At 47.4% G+C, this 22,474-nt stretch overlaps 1 protein-coding gene across 2 annotated transcripts in view; it reads left to right on the top strand.

The window, feature by feature from the left end:
* Positions 1–5,113: 5,113 nt before the first annotated feature.
* SCLY (selenocysteine lyase) overlaps positions 5,114–22,474 on the top strand; it is a 33,306-nt gene continuing 15,945 nt past the window's right edge. Inside the window, exons 1-4 of one of the 2 annotated variants that reach the window (XM_047082731.1) lie at positions 5,114–5,259; positions 7,799–7,911; positions 13,474–13,574; positions 16,994–17,147. In XM_047082731.1, the coding sequence (XP_046938687.1) occupies positions 5,171–5,259; positions 7,799–7,911; positions 13,474–13,574; positions 16,994–17,147 (457 nt within the window). In that variant the 5' untranslated portion in view covers positions 5,114–5,170. Of the gene's footprint in view, positions 5,260–7,798; positions 7,912–13,473; positions 13,575–16,993; positions 17,148–22,474 lie in introns of those variants that run through there. The other variant, XM_047082732.1, reaches the window with a different exon arrangement.

Below are 22,474 nucleotides of genomic sequence, written 5' to 3'. Positions count from 1 at the left end.
GGAAAACTTCCCGTTCACTCCCCAATTCTTTCTTTTAAGTTGATTTATTTTGAGAAAGAGTGTGTTGGGGGGGGGGGAGAAGGGGCAGACAGAGAGGAGGAGAGAGAGAATCCCAAGCAGGCTCTGTGCCCTCAGTGCAGAGCTTGACATGGGGCTCAGTCCCATGAACTGTGAGATCAAGACCTGAGCCAAAATCAAGAGTCGGGTGTTTAACAGACCGAGCCACCCAGGTGCCCCTTCACTACTCACTTGTGACACCAGACGTGTGGGATTTTTCCCCGCACAGACCAGTTCTCTGACACCAGCTGGGTATCTTACAATTCAGTTTAGGTCCGACACCTGTACCTGCCGGGAGCATCAGATCCCACAGGTTAAGAGCTCCCCGTCCTACAAGACTGCCCCCCACCCTTCAGATGCCAGTCCCAAGTCCTGGGCTCTGGCACTTCTGACTGGCTGCATACCAAGGCTTCCGGTGACCCCCTCCATGGGTTCAGTAATTTGCTAGAACACGTCACAGACCTCAGGACAACAACTTTACTAGATTACAGGCTCATTATAAAATGAGACAACTCAAAACAGTCACACAGAAGAGCTGCCTAAGTCAAGGTCAGGGGGAAGGGCACGGAAGATCTGTGTGCGCACAGATCCAGGAGTGTCCTCTCCAGGTGTGCGCTCTCCCAGCACCCCACGTGTCCACCCGCCAGGACGCTCTCTAAGCTCCTCCAGCCAGGGTTTTTACAGTGGCTTCATTATGCAGAGATGATTGATTAAATCACTGACCGTTGATGCTTAGGTCTCCAGCCCCCGTCTCCTCCTCAGAGACTGGGGGTGGGAGGGGGGCTCAAAGTTCCAACCCTCTATCTAATCAAGTGATTGGTTCCCCGCCCCCCCCCTCCGCCCCGACACCAAGCTTGAGTGTGGCAGAAAAGGGCTTGCTACAAATAACAAAAGATGTTCCTTTCACCTGTATTTCTGTCTCACCGAGAAATTCCAAGGGTTTTACGAGCTCTGTGCCAGGAAACAGGGACAAAGACCAGACATACATTTCTTATTATATTCCACAATATCACAATTAGTCATTAGGGAAATGCAAATCAAGACCACTTCACACCCACTAGGATGGCTAACATAAAAGACAGTGACGAGGGTTGCTAGGGATGCTGGGAAATTGGAGCATTGCTCTACATTGCTGGTGCAATGCCCATGCAGCCAGTTTTGAACACCTATCGGAACATTTCATCAAAAGTTAATACATAGTGACCATAACAAGTTAACATGAAGCTATCATATTACCCAGCAATTCCACTCCTAGGTATATAACCCAGAGACCTGAAAATATATCTCCATGTAAAAATGTGTACATAAACGTTCAGAGAAGCATTATTCTTAATAGTTTAAAACTGGAAACCCAAATGTCTGTCAACCGATGAATTGGAAAACAGGATGTGGTATAGCCAGGCAAAGGAATAGTAATCATCAATAGAAAGGAATTATGGAAATGTGCTACAACCTGGATGGACCTCAAAGACATGAACACATCTGAAAGAAGCTATGGTTCCACATAAATGAAATGTCCAGAAAAGACAAATCTATAGATACAGAAAGTAGCATGGTTGTTGCTAGGGGCTGTGGGGAGGAAGGAATGGAGACTGATGCTAAATGAGTACAGTGTTCCTTTCGGGGGGTGACGAAAATGCTCTGGAATTAGTGATGATGGCTGCACAACCTTGTAAATATACTCAATTGTACACTTAAAATGTTCTTTAGTGTTTATTTTCGAGAGAGAGACAGAGACAGAGTGCTAGTGGGGGAGAGGCAGAGAGAGAGGGAGACACAGAACCCAAAGCAGGCTCCAGGCTCTGAACTGTCAGCACAGAGCCCGACGTGGGGCTCAAACTCACAGACCGTGAGATCATGACCTGAGCCGAAGTCAGACGCTTAACTGACTGAGCCACCCAGGTGCCCCAAATTGTACACTTTAAAGGGGTGAATTTAATGTATGTGAATTAAAACTATTTTAAAACGCTATTGACAAATCAAGAAGGAACACTAAAAAAAATGTCTGAATAACCCACAGGAAGGCAAGTAAAGAGAAACGGTGTTGAAAACCAGATGAAACAAAGAGAAAATAGTAAGATGGTACCTTTAAGAGTCAACATTAAATATATGTAAATGAGCTAATCCACTGGAAGGCAAAGGCTGGCAGAATGGATTACTATAGTTTTGGAAGATGTACCAACTTGTGAAAAACTGGAAAAAGCACCTCCTATCATTTATTACAACTGCATGTAGATCTACAACGATCTCAACATTGTCAGATAAAACTGTATTTCCAGGACCCAACAACGTAAAATTTACAGTGCCTACCACTGTAATACAAAATTACAACCCCATACAAAATCACAGGTATGCAAGGAAGAAAATAAGACGCATGGCAAGGGGGAAAATCAGTCAAAAGGAGCAGACTCAAGAATGAGAAATATGACAGAATTAGTAGACTAGAGAATTAAAACAGTTCAAGAAGGTAGAGGGAAGACCGTTCATGTCGAGATATGGAAAATATACAAAAGACACAAATTCAACTTCCAGAAGAAAAATGCATACCTGTGATGAAGAAAATATACTAGATGGGCTTAACAACAGGTGATGTACTGCAGAAGAAAATATTCATGAACTTGAAGAAGATATGACAGTAAAAACAATACGGAATGAAACAAAGGTGGGACAAGAACGAGGGCAAAAAACAACAGAACTTCACTGAGCTGTGGGACAACTTCACACACCCAATATACTTGTAACGGGGGGTCTTCAGAAGAGTAGGGAGGAGAAACTTATTTAAAGAAATAAGAGCCACTGGGTGGCTCGGTCAGTTAAACATCCGACTCTTCATTTCGGCTCAGGTCATGATCTCACGGTTTGTGAGTTCCAGCCCTTCCATGCTGATGGCACGGAGCCTTCCTGGGCTTCTCTCTCTCCTCTCTCTCTGCCCCTCCTCCACTCTCTCTCTCAAAACAAATAAGCCTTAAAAATGTTTAAAAGTCAATAGAGCAAAAATATTAAAAGCAGGCAAGAAATAAGGACACATAGTATGTAGAGGAACAAAGTGACAGCAGATTTCTCATTGGAAACAATGCAAGTGAGAAAACAGTGGAGAAACATCTGTACTAAAAGAAAAAAATTTAAGCTAAAATTCTTTATCTATAGAAAATATCAAAGATGGAGGCAAAATAAAGACTTTTCTCAGGGGCACCCGGGTGGCTCAGTGGTGTAAGCGTCTGACTCTTGATTTCAGCACACGTCCCGATCTCTTGGTTCTTGGGATCGAGCCCCATGTCAGGCTCTGCACTGAGCACCGAGCCTGCTTGGAATCCTCTCTTGCTCCCTCTCTCTCTCCCCCAAAATAAATAAATAATAACTTTAAAAAAGGACTTTTCTCATGCATGTAAAAAGAGAAGTCCTATCAGCAGACTAGCCCTAGAAAAAATTTTGAACCAAGGCCTCAGACAGAAGGAATATGGTACGAAATGGAAATGAGGAACCACACCGGGTTTCTCAGCCTCAGCACTGTTGCCATTTTGGGACGGATTATTTGTTGCTGTGGGGGCGGTCCTGCGTGTTGTAGGAAATTAGAGGCTTCTACTCACTAGGTCCCAGAAGGACCTACCCCCAATTATGACAACCAAAATTATCTCCGGGCATTGTCAAACACCCCTTGGAGAGAAGAGTCACTCTCAGTTGAAAATCACCGTATTGGATGGATTTTTTCTTTTGTTTCAAAATTTTTAACCCTTTATGCTTCTAGGCAATAATCAGAGAATTCCTATGCTCAGGCATTCCGCTTACTAATTTGCTGATTGTGTCTATTCTATTCAGCTCATCTCTTGTGTTTTTAATTTTTTTTTAATGTTTATTTTTGAGAGAGAGAGAGAGAGAGACAGACAGAGCACGAGTGGGGGGAGGGGCAAAGAAAGGCAGACACAGAGCCCTAAGCAGACTCCAGGCTCCGAGCTGTCAGCACAGAGCCCAAGCGGGGCTCGAACTCACGGACCAGACCGTGAGATCATGACCTGAGCTCAACCGACTGAGCCACCCAGGTGCCCCACCCTTGCTCTCTCTTAAGCCCATGCCCTCCCATCTCCTCCAGGACTCTGCCTCTTGTCTCTCATCTCCAGTTTTCTTGTTAGCTACCTCCCTGCAGTTTATAAACATGTTCAGTCTCTAAAATATTTCTCTTAATCTTGTAACCCCTTTTTGTGGCTCCTTCTCCTCTCAAACTTCAGGAAACTGTTGGCCACGTTCTCAGTTCTTTCATGTCCCATTCATCCGTCAACTCACTGTGCACTTTTCTGCCCTCTCCGCACTGCTGTACTCAAACTTCCCTTAGTAAACGCATCAGTGCTCCTAACTGTATACAGTAGACACTTTGCGGACGCCCTCTCCGCTGCACTCTACACTCTCATCTGCTCTTGGCCATGCTCTCCCAATTCCCTTTCTTTTCCCCCTCTGCTGATAGTTCTTGAACTCCTGGGCGTCTCCTTGCTTCTTAAATTTTGCTGTGTCCTTTGCTACGGCTGCACGTTGCAAGAAATGAGCTCACTTTGCCAGCAAGAATGAAAGGAAATAAGGAACCCAGAAATATAGAGGCTTGCAGAGCTGGAAGAGACAACGCCTGGACCCCAACAGGAGGTCAGACCGAGAAAGTCTATGAAAAGCCAGTTAGAATTCACCTTCTTGGCAAAGCATTCCCGAATTCAAGTTCTGGGCCCTTCACTGCCCGTGTGAACTTGGGCAAGGTGCTGAGCTTTTCCATACCGTACCTCAATTTCCCCATATATAAAATGGGGACAACAGTGCCCCCTTGACAGGCCGGCCCCGGCCCCAGCCCCGGCCCGGCTGCCGCGGGTAGGGACCAGCGCAGACTCCGGAAAGGCGCTCACTCCCGCCTCCTAGCCTCCGTGACCACGCCCCCTATGACGCACACCCGTCACCTGACCTCTCTCAGCCAATCGGCATCTCACCTGTGCTGGCCCCAGACATTGGCCGGAGTGCAAAGCTCAGCCAATCCGGACGCCGCCCGGGTCTCGCGGCCCCGCCCCCTCCGCCGGGCCTCCAGGAGACGCTCCCGGGCGCGACCCGCGCGGTCGGCCCGTTGGGGTAGTGCTGGGGTCCGATGGAGCCGGCCGTGGCGCTTACCGGGGATGAGCGCGGGCGCGCGGCGAGTCAGCCCGGCGACGGTGGAGAGAAGACCCCACCGGAGAGGTGCGCGCCGTGAGGGGGAAGCGGCCGGCGCCCTCCTCCGGGAAGCCCTCGGGGTTGGGAGGTACCGCCCGGGGAGGCCGGAGGCGGGCGGTGGGGAGCGGTGGGCAGGGGTCTCTCCAGGGAGGGGTTCCCCCCCCCCCCGGGGAGGTCGGAGGCGGGCACTGGTCTCTCCGGGGGAGGGACCCGCCCGGAGGGGGGCGCCAGCTGGCGGTCCCCGCGGGCCTGCGGCCGGGCGCGCTGTCGGCGGGGCGGCTCGCGTCGCGGGGTGCGAGGTGGGAAGCACCGCCGCGCCGGGGCTCCCGCGCCAAGTGACGTCCGGGAGTCAGCGCCCGAGTCCGGGGAGAGCGCGCGGGGCGGGGGAGCAGCCGCTGCACCGGCCCCGGGGCTGAGCCGAGCGCGCGGCTGGAGCGGAGGGCTTGGCAGGGCGACGGTCAGCGAGCGGAGCCCCGGAGCTCAGGAAGGACTTCGGGACGTGTATTCCAGGCGCGGGGGGAGGGGGTGGCGGGACAGGGGAGGAAGCAGGGCAACGTTGGGAGTCTTGTAAAAATCTGGGAGAGGGAGGTGGTGTGGACCGGAGTGGTGGCAGTGGTGGCGAAGGGGGGCTTCTGAGACGGAGCCGCAGGACTGGCTGGTGCACCCGCGCAGAGGAAGGAGGGTCTGCGGAGCGTGCCTCCCGGGCCCCTGGCCTGAGCAGTTGGCCTTCCGGTCCGCTGTGCCCCTGCACCCGAATATGAGGAGTGTTTGTGTCTTTAAAATTCCGGTCCAGGCTGAAATCTGACCATCTTTTCCATTAGGCAGTCTACTTTGGTGGAGACTGAGCAGAGGGGCTAGGGGAAAGCCCTGCAGGGAGACTCGAGTGGAGAGGAGGCTCGCAATACCTTTTTATTACATTTTGGTTATGGACATAACAGAGTTTAGCTTTCGCATCCGATAACGATAGCATCTTAAGGAAGAAGACTATAATAGAGCAGAGTTATCTATAAAATGTTCATCTGAAACTCAGGCCATGGATTAGCTCACCCCAGCAGCAGACTGAAAAGCTGCAGTCGCTGAGCAGACACTAGTAGCTTGAGGAAACTTAGGATACTTAGTAGGAAGTGTCAGCAAAATTAGGGGCCCTTGCAGATTTCAGTCACAGCAGAATCAGCACATTGCCAAGTGGGAGTGGCCAAGGGTCAAACTTGCCAAAGCCTCAAACCGATCAGGTGACTTTGGACAGCAAGATGTTGCATTAAAACACTGTGGTTAAAAAAACAACAACAACAGACTTTTAACAGCCACAGTTGGTAATTGTATTTGAATTTTCATGCGGATTGGTTTAATTAAACATTGTTATTGATTTTAGGGGCACCTGGGTAGCTCAGTCAGTCGGCCCACTTTGGCTCAGGTCTTGATGTCTCGGTTCCCGAGTTGGAGCCCCACATTGGGCTCACTGCTGACAGCACAGAGCCCACTTGGGATCCTCTGTCCCCCCCCCTCTCTCTGCCCCTCCTCCATTAGTGCGTGCGCTCTCTCTAAAATGAATAAAACATTTAAAAAACTGTTACTGATTTTAAAATCAGGTAAAATAATAGTATTAGGCAGGATTACCTATTGTATCTATTAAGAAAGTATCTGAAGGGTTTTGATACTGGTAAAAAGAAATACAGATAAATTTTATTTAGGAGGCATCTTTCAGGGGATGTGCTTTTCTGTGACACTTAGTTGCAAGTCCGGCCCCTGCTGTGTGCTGGCCGTTGTTCTCAGTGTTGGTGACAGAGCAGTGAGGAGAACTGGCAAAGCCCATGGGCCTCTGCACATGACCTTCTATTACTGCCTCTCGAGGCAGACAGTCGACAAGGAACCAGTGCAGTGTGTCAGAGGCTGCCGAGTGCCATGGGGACAGAGGAAGGAGCGGGGGGTCTCCGGGTGCTGGGAGGAAGGGGACTGGCCGCTGTAGGGGGCTTCACAAGAAGGTCAAGATGGAGCAAAGACCCAAAAAGGAAAGTGGGGTTGGGGGGCGTGGTCACTGGAGGCACAGGAAAGTGAAGGGGGGAGGGAGGAGAAGCAGGTCCGCTCCTGTCAGGGAGCAAAGGGGAGGGTGTGGGGAGGAGTGGGCACCCAGATCACCCGAGCCTCTGGCCAAACCAGAAATTACAGAGAAAAAAGAAAAACTTCTGGAATGTGTGGCTACTGGGTGTGCCTGGTTCCCCTCCTTCTGCGTGGAGGACAGGAGACAGATCTGTCCTTGTAACCAGGACCCTTGATCCTCCTACCAGGGGCTGGAAAGAGGTTTTGCAGATCTAAATGGATGCTCTCCTAGTGATTGTAGAGGACGCTAGCAAATACTAGATTGTTGGAAAACCGGGCATACCTTCTCCGTAATTCATGAAGATTGGGGGATTGCCAAGTGCAGCTGGTGGAGCCTGCGTGGTGTTCATGCAGAGAAGCTCCCTGCCCTTGCTGTTTGCTCCTGCGGAGGCGACGGACACAGGGCAGCCGTGCTCCGGGTTCCGTCTCCTTTTCCTTAACAGACACATCTCTGTTCTCTTTCCGGCAGGAAAGTTTACATGGACCATAACGCAACCACCCCGCTTGAGCCAGAGGTTATCCAGGTCATGACCGAGGCCATGAGAGAAGCCTGGGGGAATCCCAGCAGTCCTTACCCCACAGGTAATCCTAGAGGGTGCTCACAGATCCGAGATATGGAGGGCGGGGCACTCTTAGAGAAATTGTGCACCACTTGTGGTCACTTGGTGTGGAGAGATTTTCTGTTAACTGCAAGTCTTAGGTGTAATTTTTGGTAGATTTTATTTGCTTGTTTTTCCAGAGAAGTCCAAACTTGTACACTGAGCTGGTTGGTAATCTTTCATTTGGAACACACACACCGTCCCCCTTACTCAGATGAAAACGATGTTTTATTAACGGCTATTTGTAATAACAATACCTATTGAAACCCTTTCATGTATCTGTCTGTCTCAGTTGAGTCTTACAAAATTTGCAAAACCTTTAAATCGTCACGATTGCATATAATCCTGGCCTTTTTTTAAATGAAATTTACTTTGAAATTCTTAACGTCTGTTATAATAAAAATACTCTTATTTATTCTTGTTTTAATGTAGATCATTAAATTGGTGGTTTGGAAAATAATTTGCTTCAAGTTGGGAGTGTTATGTTTTTCACATAGTGATCTAAAGTTGTACCTTTTTAATTTAATGCTTATCAGATAATTAAGATAATCTTAATATGGATTATGATGAACTAAAAGCTTTCAACAGAGTGTTGCCAAGCTCTAGGGTTTAGTAATATTTGTATACAACTTTACAGGCTTTTGTGGGTTTTCACATGTGTTCGTTTACTAAAAGCTTCACAGCTTGGTAACTAAAAGCTTTTTCAAAATCAGGTACTAGTCATTCATTAACTTCTTTGGTACGTGTATTCTAGTTAATCTTTTGGACGTTGCCTTGTATCTTATCTTTCCTCTAGTAAAATTGTATTTTCTGGTGAATTAAACTTGAGAATATGGAGGACAATAAAATGCTAATAAAAAACATTTACTATAAAGAAGTTTAAGAGTAACCTTGAAGGGGGCCCCTGGGCGGCTCAGTCGTTCAAGAGTCCGACTTTGGCTCAGGTCATGATCTCACAGTTCACGACTTCAAGCCGTGTGTGGGGCTCTGCAGACAGCTCGGAGCCTGGAGCCTGCTTCCCTCTCTCTCTCTCCCCCTCCCCTGCTCACGCTCTTGCTCTCTCTTTCTCAAAAATAAAAATAAACATTAAAAAAAAGAAAAAAGAACAACCTTGAAGGAGAAATTCCCCTTCTTGACCTGATGAAGCCTGTCACTGGCTTTCAGGTTGCCTTTGATGGCCTTTGTTTCTTTGTTAAGAACCATAACTAAAGTCTACGTTGCAATTTACTCGTTGATACTCAGGTAGAAATGGGGGGGATAAAAAGGAAAGGAAAGAAAAGAAAATCACCGTTATGACAGAATGGTTTGATTAGTTTCACAATTATGATTTAATAATGATAATAATTCTTTTGGGAGAATTTATTTTAGGGAAAATGTTAAGGACATGTAGGGAGAGTTGAGATACCCAAGATGTTTGTCAAAGCCTTGCTTATAATGGTACAAAGCTGGAGATAACCTCAGCGTCCATCAGTCAAGGACTTATCCCATAAAGTATGCTGAAACCCTCCAGTGGAGTTCTGGACCCTGTCAAAGCCATGGTGTGGACTATATCGATGACCTACAAGCACAGTAGCAGCATATTGTTCAAGTGGGAAGAGCGTGTTATAAAACAAGAAGGTTTCTTTGTTTCCCATACCCACCCCCTAAGGAAAAATTGTGTGTGAGCCAGGGTAGAAAATGTATCATTTTGCTGTGAGAGACAGAAACCCCCAAGGAACAGCAGCTTATATAGGCGGAAGGTCATTTCTCTGACCGTCCGGGGCCCACGTGGTCACACGGCCAATGCCAGCGACCCCGGTTCCTTCCATTCTCTCCACTTGTCTTCCTGTTCATTCCCCCAGTGGTCGAGACGGCTGCTCCTGCTCAGGCCACCATGTGTGCAGCCCAGCCCGTAGGAAGGAAAGAAAGAGGAGGGGAAAGCGATGCCCGAGTCCTTCAGCGACACTTCTGGAAGTTGCATGTATCGCTCTGGCTTCTAACCGCTTGCCAGAGGTTGGTCCCATGGCCGTGCATTAGCATTCCAATTGCAGTGGGAGTTGGGAAATGAGGTCTTCATTCTTCATTCATCTGAGATTTTCTTCACCTAAATGTGGCCGTAATTCAGCCACGTGCCAGCTGGAGATGTCGCGGTCGTAGGAAGGGAGGGTGGCGGAGCGGACAGCCTGCAGCCTGAGCCCAGAGGACACGCACCTGACGCTGGTACCACCGTTGGTCTTGGGCAGGGGATTGTGGGAGGTTGTGAGGACTTCTCTTTCTTGGGGTGGGCACGGGGGTTCAAGAGCTGCAGGGGACAGTGCCACGTAGGGCCGTAGAGGCCACTGTGAGCGCCCGGCTTGCCTCTGACGTCACGCCGTGTCTGCAGGACTCGGAGCGGAGCAGGGACGTGGTCCATCCCAGCGGCTCGCAACATTTTGGGCTCACAGCCCCTTTACGCTCTTCGAGCGCGTTCAGGACTCCAGGGAGCTCTTGTTTATGTGCGCTACACGCACACGTTTGCCACACTAGACAGCAACACTGGGAAACCTGAAATAAATATTTAGGAGTTCACTAACAAAACAGTGATGAATCCATTACGTGTTAACTTTTTGCGTGAAAAAGAAACTGCCTTCTCCCAAGAGCACAGATTTAGTGAGAAGAGTGTCATTGTCGTACCCGTGAAAGCCTCTTTAGTGTCTGTCTAAACAAGAAAGTTGCTTTCCCGTACCTGCTTCTATATCGAGTCTGTTGCAATATTCACATCATGTGGCTTCTGGAAAGCTCCGCTATATGCTTTGGAGAAAATGAGGATAAAAAGACAAATAATGTCTTAGTATTAAGTTGAAACCGGTTTTGACCTTGTGGACCCCTGAAAGTGCCTGGTCCCCCCCCTCCCCAGCCTGTGTTCCCCAGACCACACTTTGAGAACAGCTGATTTAAGCAGTATTGGTTGGGTACCTACCGGCGGCCGAGCACCGTTCTGGTGAGGGTACGAAGTGTATTACTGTGGCCACTGCTTGGAGAATGGGCCACAGTGGGGTCCGTGGACGCGGGAGTCTGCTAGGAGAATACGTCAGCAGCAGCCTTGACTCAGCTGGTGGCTGGGCGGTGTGTGGGTGGGGTCGGGTTCTGGCTATTCGTGATGGCAGAGACTTACAGGGAAAGGCAGGAGGGAAGGCTCACTGGGCCTGGCCCCCGGAAGGATGGAGTTGCTGTGGGTTTACTGAGCTAGGAAGGGCTTCGAGGAATAAGTCGGGGGGAGACAGGCTGCATTCAGCTTTGAGCAGGTGTAGTTTCAGATGCCCACCGGGAACCCGGTGGAGCGAGCAGAGTCTCGGGCACTGAGCTGGCGTTCGGTGTTGAGTTGCTCAGGGAGGGGGACCCGAGGACCTGCCAGGGCGCAAGGCCATCTGGAGTCTGGAATTGGAGCCCCCGCCCAGCGAGGGACGCGTTGGAGGAGGGAGCCACCCTGCGAGCTGCTGCTGGCAGTGGGGGGGGAGGTGAGGATCTGGATTTGGCACCCGGGGACCTTGCTCAGAGGAGATTTGGGAGCCTGATTGCCGTGGGTCCAAGAGGGAACGGAAGGGCGGGTGCAGATGGGCAAGGGAGAGAAGAAGCGGGCCATTGCTGGGGGAGGTCGAGGGGCTCTGGTGTGAGGGGCAGCCCCGTGAAGGAGGGCTGCTTTAAGGGACCGCGGGAGCCACACGCCCCTTACTCCCTCTTGCACCCAGAGAGGAGTCCGGAGTCTCCTGTGGCGTCAGTTACAAGCACCAGCCTTTACACTTAGCTACGCTAACAGCTGCAGACGTTGCTGACGTTTGACAGTGAGAACGCGCACACCCACGCGTCTCCCACCTACTGGGTCCCAGCAGTGCTGCTGCGTCCCCTGGATCCCTTTCTTTCTAAATTTGCATGGGTTTCCCATGAGCCCCTGAGTTACAGGCACAAGGACCCACCCGTGTGTGTGTGTGTGTAAGAGAGGGGACTTTCTCCCATCACAGTGCCGTCGTCAAACCTGAGAACGCGGCAGTGAGCACAGCGGTTTTCAGATGCATCCATGCTGTCGGGGTGTCCGGAGCTCGTGTCCTTTCACTGGGGAGAGCGCCCCTCCACGTGGAGGCACCACTGTCTCCACGCCTTCACCAGCCGGACACGTGAGCGGTTTCCAGCTTCTGGCTGTCAGCAGTGATGCTGCTTGCTTTCCTCTCAGTGAAGAGTAACTGCCCTGAATGCCTAGGGACGGGGTGGCTGCATCGCACGGCGGGGGCACGTGTGGCTCCTTAAGGAACTGCTGTCCCGTGTCCAGCGTGGCCGTGGCACGTCCTGTCCCCGTCGTGGTGGTCCCTCCGTGGCCTCCTGAGCACTCGGAACAGTCAGTCGTCACTTCAGCTGCTCTCCTGGCCACAGAGTGGTGGGGACGTGGCCCCAGGAGCCCTTACTCAGAAACGCCCGGAGGCTTGTGGAGAAGGGCAAAAAGTGAATAGAGGGCGGCTTTTGCAAAGTAATAGGTGAATTAGGAGACCCACCTTTGGAAAGAAATCGCCGTGAAGCGCTTATGTGAAGGTCTCGAGGTGCGTTGGGAAAGGCGGGGGGTCATACTCCAATCCAGCAGCACCACCAAACACCACAGACCTTCACGACTTAGAAGGCAAATCCACACAAGAGTTGGGCGCCCGGGTGGCTCAGTCGATTGAGCATCTGACTTCAGCTCAGGTCATGATCTCGCGGATCGTGAGTTCGAGCCCCACAGGGAGCTCTGTGCTGACAGTGCAGAGCCTTCTGGCTTGGGATTCTCTCCGCCCTCCCCCCCTCCCACCACCCCGCTCACGCTCTCTCTCAAAAATAAATAAAACATTGAAAAAAAACTATACAATAGTCTTTTAAGGATTGTGTGAATTTATTTATATATTAATTTTTACCACGTGATTTTACATTTCTGTTTATGTATGATTGACTGGTTTCATGGTGCCTGCTACCCCCCCCTTTTTTTTTTTACAAGTAGGGCTGAATACTCACCCAACTTTGCTCTACAGACTAAGGAAGAGGGGCCACTGACACCTCAGAATTCCCTCCTGCCTGCCCTTCCTTTCGCTACCACATACCATTTGGGTCCTTCTCTCCCACCAGCCGGTGACACGGGCTGCGTGGCCTCCGTGTGACCGTGGGTCTGACCCCGAGGCAGTAGCCTGTGTCGTGCACCATTGGACCTTGTGTTGAGGGCTCACGAGCTCTCTTGAGCTTATTTCTGGTGTTTTGCAGCATGATCTTAAGCAAATTATTCCATCCTTTGGCCCTCCTGTCTTGATGGGGGGGGGGGGCAGGGCAGATGGCCACGGCTCCCCTGTCCTGTAGCCTCTGGTGAGACGACGAGCACGTCTGCGGGGACTTCAGGGTCCCTGCGCCGGCTCATTCCTAGGTTGTGGCCTGTTGTTTTCACGCCAAGGGGACACGGGTCGTCTCAGAATCGCCCACCGAGAGCGGTTCCTTCACGTCTGGTTGTTGTTCTAAACGTGTGTTTGTTGGGAAACCGCAAAGCCACAGTAGTGAGTGTCCGTTTTGGTCTCTCGAGGTAAGAAGGCCAAGGACATTATTGACACAGCTCGGGACAACCTTGCGAAGATGATAGGTGGGAAACCCCAGGACATAATCTTCACTTCCGGGGGCACCGAGGTAAAGTCTCTAGACAGGCTCACCGTCTTTTCGCTGTAAGTCATATGAAAAAATAAAATGTGATTCCCTCTTGGTATTTTTTTAAAAGAAGAGTGATACTTGGTCTTGCTGTTTTGCAAATTAGCTTGATATAATTAGCCAATATATATCCTATAAATAAATTCCAGGTGGCTGATAGGATGTTTGTGATGTGTATACATTGACTTGCTTTGCATCAGTTCAGCGAAGAGAGTTTGCCCTTTAGTTTGCCCTGGAATTAGTCTTTTAAATCCCTTATTGTTGCCTTGTTAAGAGTTTGAGGTTTGACCCATTTCAGATGCACTTTTCTTTTTATTTAAAAAATTTTTAAATGTTTATTTATATTTGAGAGAGACAGAGAGACAGAGACAGAGTGTGAGCAGGGGAGGGGCAGAGAGAGAGACAGACACAGAATCCGAAGCAGGCTCCAGGCTCTGAGCTGTCGGCACGGAGCCCCATGTGGGGCTCGAACTCACGAACTGTGAGGTCTAGACTGAGCCGAAGTCGGACGCTTAACCGACTGAGTGACCCAGGTGCCCCATGTACTTTTAAATTAGTAGGAAAACTCAGAGACAGTGTGATGGCTTCTCAGTTAGTAATGGTCACTGTCTTGCTTCCCACAGGTGATGTGACTGTCCACATAGAAAACCCAGGAGAGGGCCACCTGGGTTAAGCGTTGGTTAAGCGTTGGAATTCTCTCTCTCCCTCTCTCTCTCTGCCCCTCCCCTGCTCACACCCTCGCTTTCAAAATAAATAAACTTCAAAAGAAAAGGAAGCCCAGGAGAATCTGCAGCTAGATTATCAGAGCTAATAAGAACATTTAGCAGTTACGAGATACAAAAACCAGTTGTGTTTCTGTGTCCCCTCAACACGCACGTGTGTTGTGGAAAATCAACCTCTGTGCTCCAGAGCCAAAATGTAACACGCAGAGACGGTCTGGGGACAAAGAGGGACAATAGTTTTATCATTTTGCCAGGCAAAGGAGGCCACAGCAGGCTAGTGCCTTCAAAACTGCAGACCGGCCTGGGGTAAAAGGCTGAGGGGTTTTATAGGAAAATACAGGATCCAGGCAGTGCCGGGAGGAATCTGGACCGGGATGCCAGCCGCGTTCGTCGTCTTCAAGATGGTCTTGTGACCAGCGATGGCCCTGACTATCAAGCTTCATTACTGAGAATCAATACCGAGTCCCTGGAACAAAGGATTCTGCAGAAAAACAAGTGGAGGGGAGGAGGCTTCAAGAATGAGGAAGAGGGGGGCGCCTGGGTGGCGCAGTCGGTTAAGCGTCCGACTTCAGCCAGGTCACGATCTCGCGGTCCGTGAGTTCGAGCCCCGCGTGGGGCTCTGGGCTGATGGCTCAGAGCCTGGAGCCTGTGTCCGATTCTGTGTCTCCCTCTCTCTCTGCCCCTCCCCCGTTCATGCTCTGTCTCTCTCTGTCCCAAAAAAATAAATAAACGTTGAAAAAAAAAAATTAAAAAAAAGAATGAGGAAGAGGAAAATTGGCTCAGTTTAAAGTCAAGCCTTGCTGGAGCATTAGTGTGTCCACCTTCATTGTCCATCTTTGCGTTTCTATAGCAGCTTCAGGTGCTTACCAGAGCACGGAAAATAGCAAATGCTTAGGAAATAAGCCTAATGAAAAAGAATTTGTAAGACCTTTTTTTTTAAACATCTTTTTTTTAAGTGTATTTTGAGAGAGAGGGAGAGAGAATCCCAAGCAGGCTCCAGGCTCTGCACTGTCTGCACAGAGCCCGATGTGAGGCTCGAGCTCTCAAACCGGTGAGATCAGGACCTGAGCTGAAATCAGGAGTTGGACACTCAACTGACTGAGCCACCCAGGCACCCCTGCATTTACATTTATATTTGACACACATTTCTCTGAGATAAGTTTTTTGTTTTGTTTTGTGGTTTTAAAGTCTTCTACTTTGAACCCTTCACTTACCCTCTCTTCATACAGAAACCAATATTGTTAGTTTGCTAGTGTCTTCCAGGGAGAGTCTATGCGTTAAAAGTATGTAGATTTATATATTCTTTTTTAAAAGATGTTTATTTATTTTTTTTTTTTTTAATTTTTTTTCAACGTTTTTTATTTTTATTTTTGGGACAGAGAGAGACAGAGCATGAACGGGGGAGGGGCAGAGAGAGAGGGAGACACAGAATCGGAAACAGGCTCCAGGCTCCGAGCCATCAGCCCAGAGCCTGACGCGGGGCTCGAACTCACGGACCGCGAGATCGTGACCTGGCTGAAGTCGGACGCTTAACTGACTGCGCCACCCAGGCGCCCCATAAAGATGTTTATTTATTTTTGAGAGAGAGAGGGAGTGCACGCGAGCAGGGGAGGGGCAGAGAGAGAGGGAGACACAGAATCCGAAGCCGGCTCCGGGCTCCAAGCTATCAGCGCAGAGCCCCACATGGGGCTCGAACTAAGAGCCATGAGATCATGGCCTGAGCCAAAGTCGGATGCTCAACCGACTGAGCCACTCAGGTACCCCTATATATTCTTTTTAAAAAGATGTTTCTTTATTTTTGAGAGGGAGAGGGAGATCGAGGATCCAAAGCGGGCTCCATGCTCTCAGCACAGAGCCCGATGCAGGGCTCGAACTCACGAACTGTGAGATCATGATCTGAGCCGAAGTCAGATGCTCGACCAACTGAGCCACCCAGGCGGTGCCCCTGGATTTATATATTCTTTTCACCTTTGGAAGCATATTTTTGCATATATAAACAAATGTGTGTGTATTTCCTCCTTTTGATAGAAATTGGATAGGTTACTGTATATAATGTCTGTGACCTTTTCATAAATTACTGTCACGTAGCAAGTGTATTTGAGATCCTTCGGTATCTGCACGTAAAGGGTTTCCTTGGTGGTTTATGCCTCGGTCCACAGTGAACATTGTTGCATGAGTTACTTACCAGGCTCTCTTAAGGTGGACACTGAAGCCTTTCTGAGGTTGAGCTATTTCCGGGTTCCCCCTCAGGAAGGACCTCTGCACGTGATTTTGCTTTGTGCAACTATAGCAACAGGGTCAAGTCCAAGAAGCAGACGTGCTGGGTCAGAGGGCTTATTTGATAGTTATAAAATGGTCAGATTACACTCCCATCAGCAGTGGGTACCGGGGCCCAATATTCTTTTTTTGATAGGTTTATAAAATTTAAAAACTCGTAACATTGCCTAACCAGACAGGCATAACTGGCTGGAAATGAATTCTGACGTTATCGAAAGTTTGAAACCCCAACCCTTTGTCGCCGAGCATTCAAAAGGTGCAGCACAGAAGTTGAACGTCTTTGGGACTGTTGTTTTCCTTTTTAAACGTTAGCCACAAGGACAATGAAGTGAGAGAAAGTGCCACCGTCGCCCTCCCCTGAGCGCAAGTCTTACAAATGTTCTTTCTGCTGCCTCTCCGCAGTCCAACAACTTAGTAATCCATTCCGTGGTGCAGCACTTCCAGCACACCCGCAGCGCAGAGGGGGACGGGGCCGTGCCCCACCTCGTCACCTGCACCGTGGAACACGACTCCATCCGCCTGCCCCTGGAGCACCTGGCGAAAGAGCAGGTGGCCGGTGAGTGACCAGCCTGGCGGGATTCCCGCGGGGCAGCTCCGCTTACCTCCCGTACCGGATTCCAAGAGGAGGAACTCGCCCCTGGGACCTGCGGAATCATGTGCCCTCCTGCATGCGGTCCTCAGGTGCGGGGGCCACACGGCCCGTTCCCACGTGGGGGTAATCTGTAAACTGTAAATGCTGCCAGTTTCCCCCTTAGGGACAAACTGGGTCATCAGCGTGTAGAACGAGTCATCTGATTTACTGAATGATACTTCAGACTCTTGTACGTAACAGGTATGCACATAGTGAAATCGTATGCCTATCAGTGCTAAGCAGGGCTCTTCACTTGGATATTAATTAAATCTTGGCTCCTTTCTCTGTGAAGAACAAGGGTCAAATAGATATCAGCTTCGGGGGTAAACACAAGAATAACTGTGCTCCTGCTGCACGACTTCAGCTCGACACAGTGGGCACCACTAGCCAGGCAGGCCGCGGGGTCGGGCGAGCTTGGCCAGCAGCAGCCCTCGGCACCTTTCCCTTCCCCTGTGATACGAAGTCTTGAGACACTGGGTGCAGACCGCGGACTTTTGAAAACTAAGAGCCTTTTGCTCCCTCAAGACAGCCCGGGTAAACACTTTCCTTAAACAGACTGACGTCTCAGCCTTCTTCTTCCATCTGCCTGGAAACCTGAAGGTGAATCACAGGAAAGTATTTTTATCATAAAGATAAAGGACACAATGCCATGAAGCTCCACTTGACGATGAAGGCTTTTTGTTGATTTTCCCGTTGGACTGGTAGGAGAGTTTTTCTCTTTATGGTCTTACCATACTACTACTTTATTTTATTTTATTTTTAATGTTTATTTACTTACTTTTGAGTGTGTGTGTGTGTGTGTGTGTGTGAGAGAGAGAGAGAGAGAGAGGGAGAGAGAGAGATTGAGAGTCTCAAGCAGGCTTCATGCTCAGCGCAGAATCCAACATGGGGCTCAATCCCACAACCCTAGGATCATGACCTGAGCTGAAATCAAGAGTCAGACACTCAACCTACTGAGCCACCCAGGTGCCCTGAAAAAAATGGACTTTCAAACAAAGACTGTAACAAGAAACAAAGAAGGATGCTAAATAATCATAAAGGGAACAATCTAATAAGATACAACATTTACACATTTACAATGTGTGTAAATATTTATGCACACAATGTGGGAGCACCCAAATACCTAAAGCCGCTAACAACAAAGGAAGTAATCCATAGTAATACAATAATAGTAGGGAGATCTAACAACCAACTTACATCAATGGATTGATTATCCAAACAAAAAATCAATAAGGAAATTGTGGCTTTGAATGACAAATTGGACCAGATAGATCTAACAGATATATTCAGAACATTCCATCCTGAAACATCAGATTACACATTCTTTTCAAGTGCACATGGAGCATTCTTCAGAAAAGATCACATGTTAGGCCACAAAACAAGTCTCAACAAATTAAGAAAGACTGAAGTCATACCATGCCTCTTTTCCAGCCACAATGCGATGAAACTAGAAGTCAACCACGAGAAAAACTCTGGAAAGAGAACAAAAAACATGCTACTAACCAGTGAGTGGGTCAACCCACTTCAGAAAAGAAATTAAAAAATACATGGAGACAAATGAAAGTGAAACAAACAGTCCAAAGAATTTGCGATGCAGTGAAAGCTGCTCAAAGAGGGAAATTTATAGCAATATAGGCCTAGCTCAAGAAGCAAGGAAAAATCTCAAATAAACAATGTTACCTTACACCTAAAGGAGCTAGAAAAAGAAAAACAAAAACATAACCAGGAGAAGGAAGGAAATAATAAAGATTAGAGCAAAAATGAATGGAATAGAAACTAAAAACAAAACAAAACAAAAACCAGATCAGTGAAACTAGGAGCCGGTTCTTTGAAAAGATCAACAAAATCGATAAACCTTTAGCCAGACTCATGAAAATAAAAAATAACCTGCACAAAGTCACAAATAAAAGAGGAGAAATAACAACCAACACTACAGAAATACAAAAGATTATAAGAGAATATTATGGAACATTGTATGGCAACAAATTGGACAACCTAAAAGCGATGGATAAGTCCCCAGAAACATACAACCTCCTAAAACTGAAGCAGGAAGAAGTCGAAGATTTGAACAGACCAGTGACCAGCAATGAAATTGAATCAGTAATCAAAAACTCCCAACAAACAAAAGTTCAGGACCAGATGGCTTCACAGGTGAATTCTACCAAACATTTAAAGAAGAGTTAATACCTATTCCTCTCAAACTGTTCCAAGAAACAGAAGAAGGATTACCCTGATACCAAAAGCAGATAAAGACACTACAAAAAAAGAGAACTACAGGCCAATATATCCGATGAACATAGATGCAAAAATTCTCAACAAAATATTAGCAAACCAAATCCAACAATACAATTAAGAAAATCATTCACCACAATCAAGTGGAATTTATTCCTGAGATGCAAGGGTGGTTTGAAATTCACAAATCAATCAACATGATATATCATCACCTCAACAAGAGAAAGGATAAAAACCATATGATCATTTTAATAGATGCAGAAAAAGCATCTGACAAAACGCAACATGCATTCATGATAAAACATGACCTCAACAAAGTAGGTTCAGAGGGAACATACCTCAACATAATGTGCAAAACCCGCAGCTAACATCATACTCAGCAGTGAGAAACTGAGAGCTTTCCCCATAAGATCAGAAATGAGACAAGGCTATCCACTCTCACCACACAGTACTGGAAGTCCTAGCCACAGCACTCAGATCAGAAAAATAAAAGGCATCCAAATTGGTAAGGAAGAAGTAAAAGTTTTCACTATTTGCAGTTGACGGGATACTCTATACAGAAAACACCAAGAACTTCACACACACACAAAAACCTACTAGCAATGATAAATGAATTCAGTAAGGTCACAGGATACAAAACCAATATGCAGAAACCCATAGCATTTCTATATGCTAATAATGAAGTAGTAGAAAGAAAAATTGAGAAAACAGTCTCATTTACAATTGCACCAAAACCAGTAAGATACCTAGGAATAAGCAAACAGATGGAAGACCTATACTCTGAAAACCATAAAACACTGAGAAAAGAAATCAAAGACGACAAAGATGGAAAGATACTCCGTGCTCGTGAGTTGGGAAAAGAAATATTTTTAAAATGCCCACACTACCCAAAGCAATCTACACATTTAATGCAGTCCCTATCAAAATACCAAAGCATTGTTCAAGAACTAGAACAAACAATCCTAAAATCTGTATGGGATCAAAAAGGCCTCAAATAGCCAAAGCAGTTTTGAACAATTAGAACAAAACTAGAGGTAATACAACCCCAGCTTTCAAAATATACCACAGAGCTGTAGTGATCAAAACAGTATGGTGCTGGTACAAAATAGACACATAGGTCAATGGGCTAGAATAGAAAACCCACAATAGAAATAAACCCACAATTATATGGTCAATTAGTCTTTGACGAAGTAGGAGAGAATATGACATGTGAAAGAGACATTCTCTTCAACAAGTGGTGTTGGGAAATCTGAACAGCTACATGCAAAAGAACGACACTGGACCACTTTCTTACACCAAACACAAAAATAAATTCAAAACGGATTAAAGGCCTAAATGTGAGACCTGAAACCATAAAAATCCTAGAAGAGAGCACAGGCAGTAATTTCTTTGACGCCAGCCGTAGCAACTTCTTTCAATATATGTTTCTGAAGCAAGGGAAACAAAAGCAAAAATAAACTACTGGGACTACAACAAAATAAAAAGACTTCTGCACAGTGAAGGAAATAATCAACAAAAGAAGAAGAAAAACCGCTGAATGGGAGGAAATTTTGCAAATGATACTTCCCATAAAAGGTCAGTATTCAAAACATATAAAGAACTTATACAACTTAACATCAAAAAATCAAATAATTCAATTAAAAAATGGGCAGAAGACATGACAGACATTTCTCCATAGAAGATCTCCAGATGGCCGACACATGAAAAGATACTCAATATCACTAATAATCAGGGAAATGCAAATCAAAACCTCAGTGAGATGTCGCCTCACGCCTGTCAGAATGGCTAAAATTAAAAATCACAAAAGCAACAAGTGTTGGCGAGGATGTGGACAGAAAGGAACACTCATGCACTGTTGGTGGCAATGCAAACTGTGTAGCTACTGTGGGAAACGGTATGGAGGTTCCTCAAAAAATTTAAAATAGAATTACCATATGATCCAGTAATCACACTGCTGGGTATTTACCCAAAGAATGTGCAAACCCTAATTTGAAAAAGTATAAGCACTCCTATGTTTATTATGGCGTTATTTACAATAGCCAAGATATGAAAGCAGCCCAAGTGCCCACTGATAGATGGATGGCAAAGATGTATATATACACCATGGAATATTACTCAGCCATAAAAAATAATGAAATCTTGTCATTTGCAACAACATGGGTGGAACTAGAGAATATAATGTTAAATGAAACCAGTTACGCAGAGCAAGACAAATACCATATGTTTTCACTCATACGTGGAATTTAGGAAAGAAAACAAACAAATTCAAAAAGACAAACCAAAAACAGACTCTCAACTATAGAGAACACACTGGTGGTTCCCCGTGGGCAGGTGGGTGGGGGGATGGGTGAAACAGGTGAAGGGGATTCATGAGCACGGAGTAATGTATAGAATTGTTGAATCACTACATTGTACACCTGCCACCAATATAACACTGTAGGTTAGTTATAGTGGAATTAAAATTTAAAAAAAATTTTTTGAGAGACAGCATGCATGTATGTGTGAGCAGGGGAGGGGCAGAGAGAGAAAGAGAGAGGGAATCCCAATAGGCTCTGTCAGTACAGAGCTAAATCCCATGAACCGTGAGATCATGACCTGAGCCGAAATCGAGAGTCGGACACTGAACCGACCGACTGAGTCACCCAGGTGCCCCTAAGATAAATTTTTTTTTTTTAAAAAGATGCCCTTGGGGCACCTGGGTGACTCAGTTGATTAAGCGTCTGACTCTTGCTTTCTGCTCAGGTCATGATGTCATGGTTCGTGAATTCAAGCCCCACATCAGGCTTTGCACTGACAGTGCGGAGCCTGCTTGGGATTCTCTCTCCCTGTCTCCCTGTCCCTCCTCTCTCTGCCTCTTTCTCACCTTCTCTCCCTCTCCCTCTCTGTCCCTCTCAAAAATAAATGCATAAACTTAAAAACATAGAGAAAAAAGATGCTCTCATGAACTAAGAGCGGATTACCTCCTCTTGGGCCCCTCCGGAGCCGCACGGGGAGTGTGTCCCACGGACGCTCAGCGACGG

This window comes from Lynx rufus, unplaced genomic scaffold, assembly GCF_022079265.1.
Source record: "Lynx rufus isolate CCGP_SWC_20201006 ecotype Redwood Valley unplaced genomic scaffold, mLynRuf1.p SCAF_2, whole genome shotgun sequence".
In the NCBI taxonomy this organism is placed as follows: domain Eukaryota; kingdom Metazoa; phylum Chordata; class Mammalia; order Carnivora; family Felidae; genus Lynx; species Lynx rufus.
The sequence above is the reverse complement of the archived record's forward strand: the minus strand, read 5'-3'. Positions and strand labels throughout refer to the sequence as shown.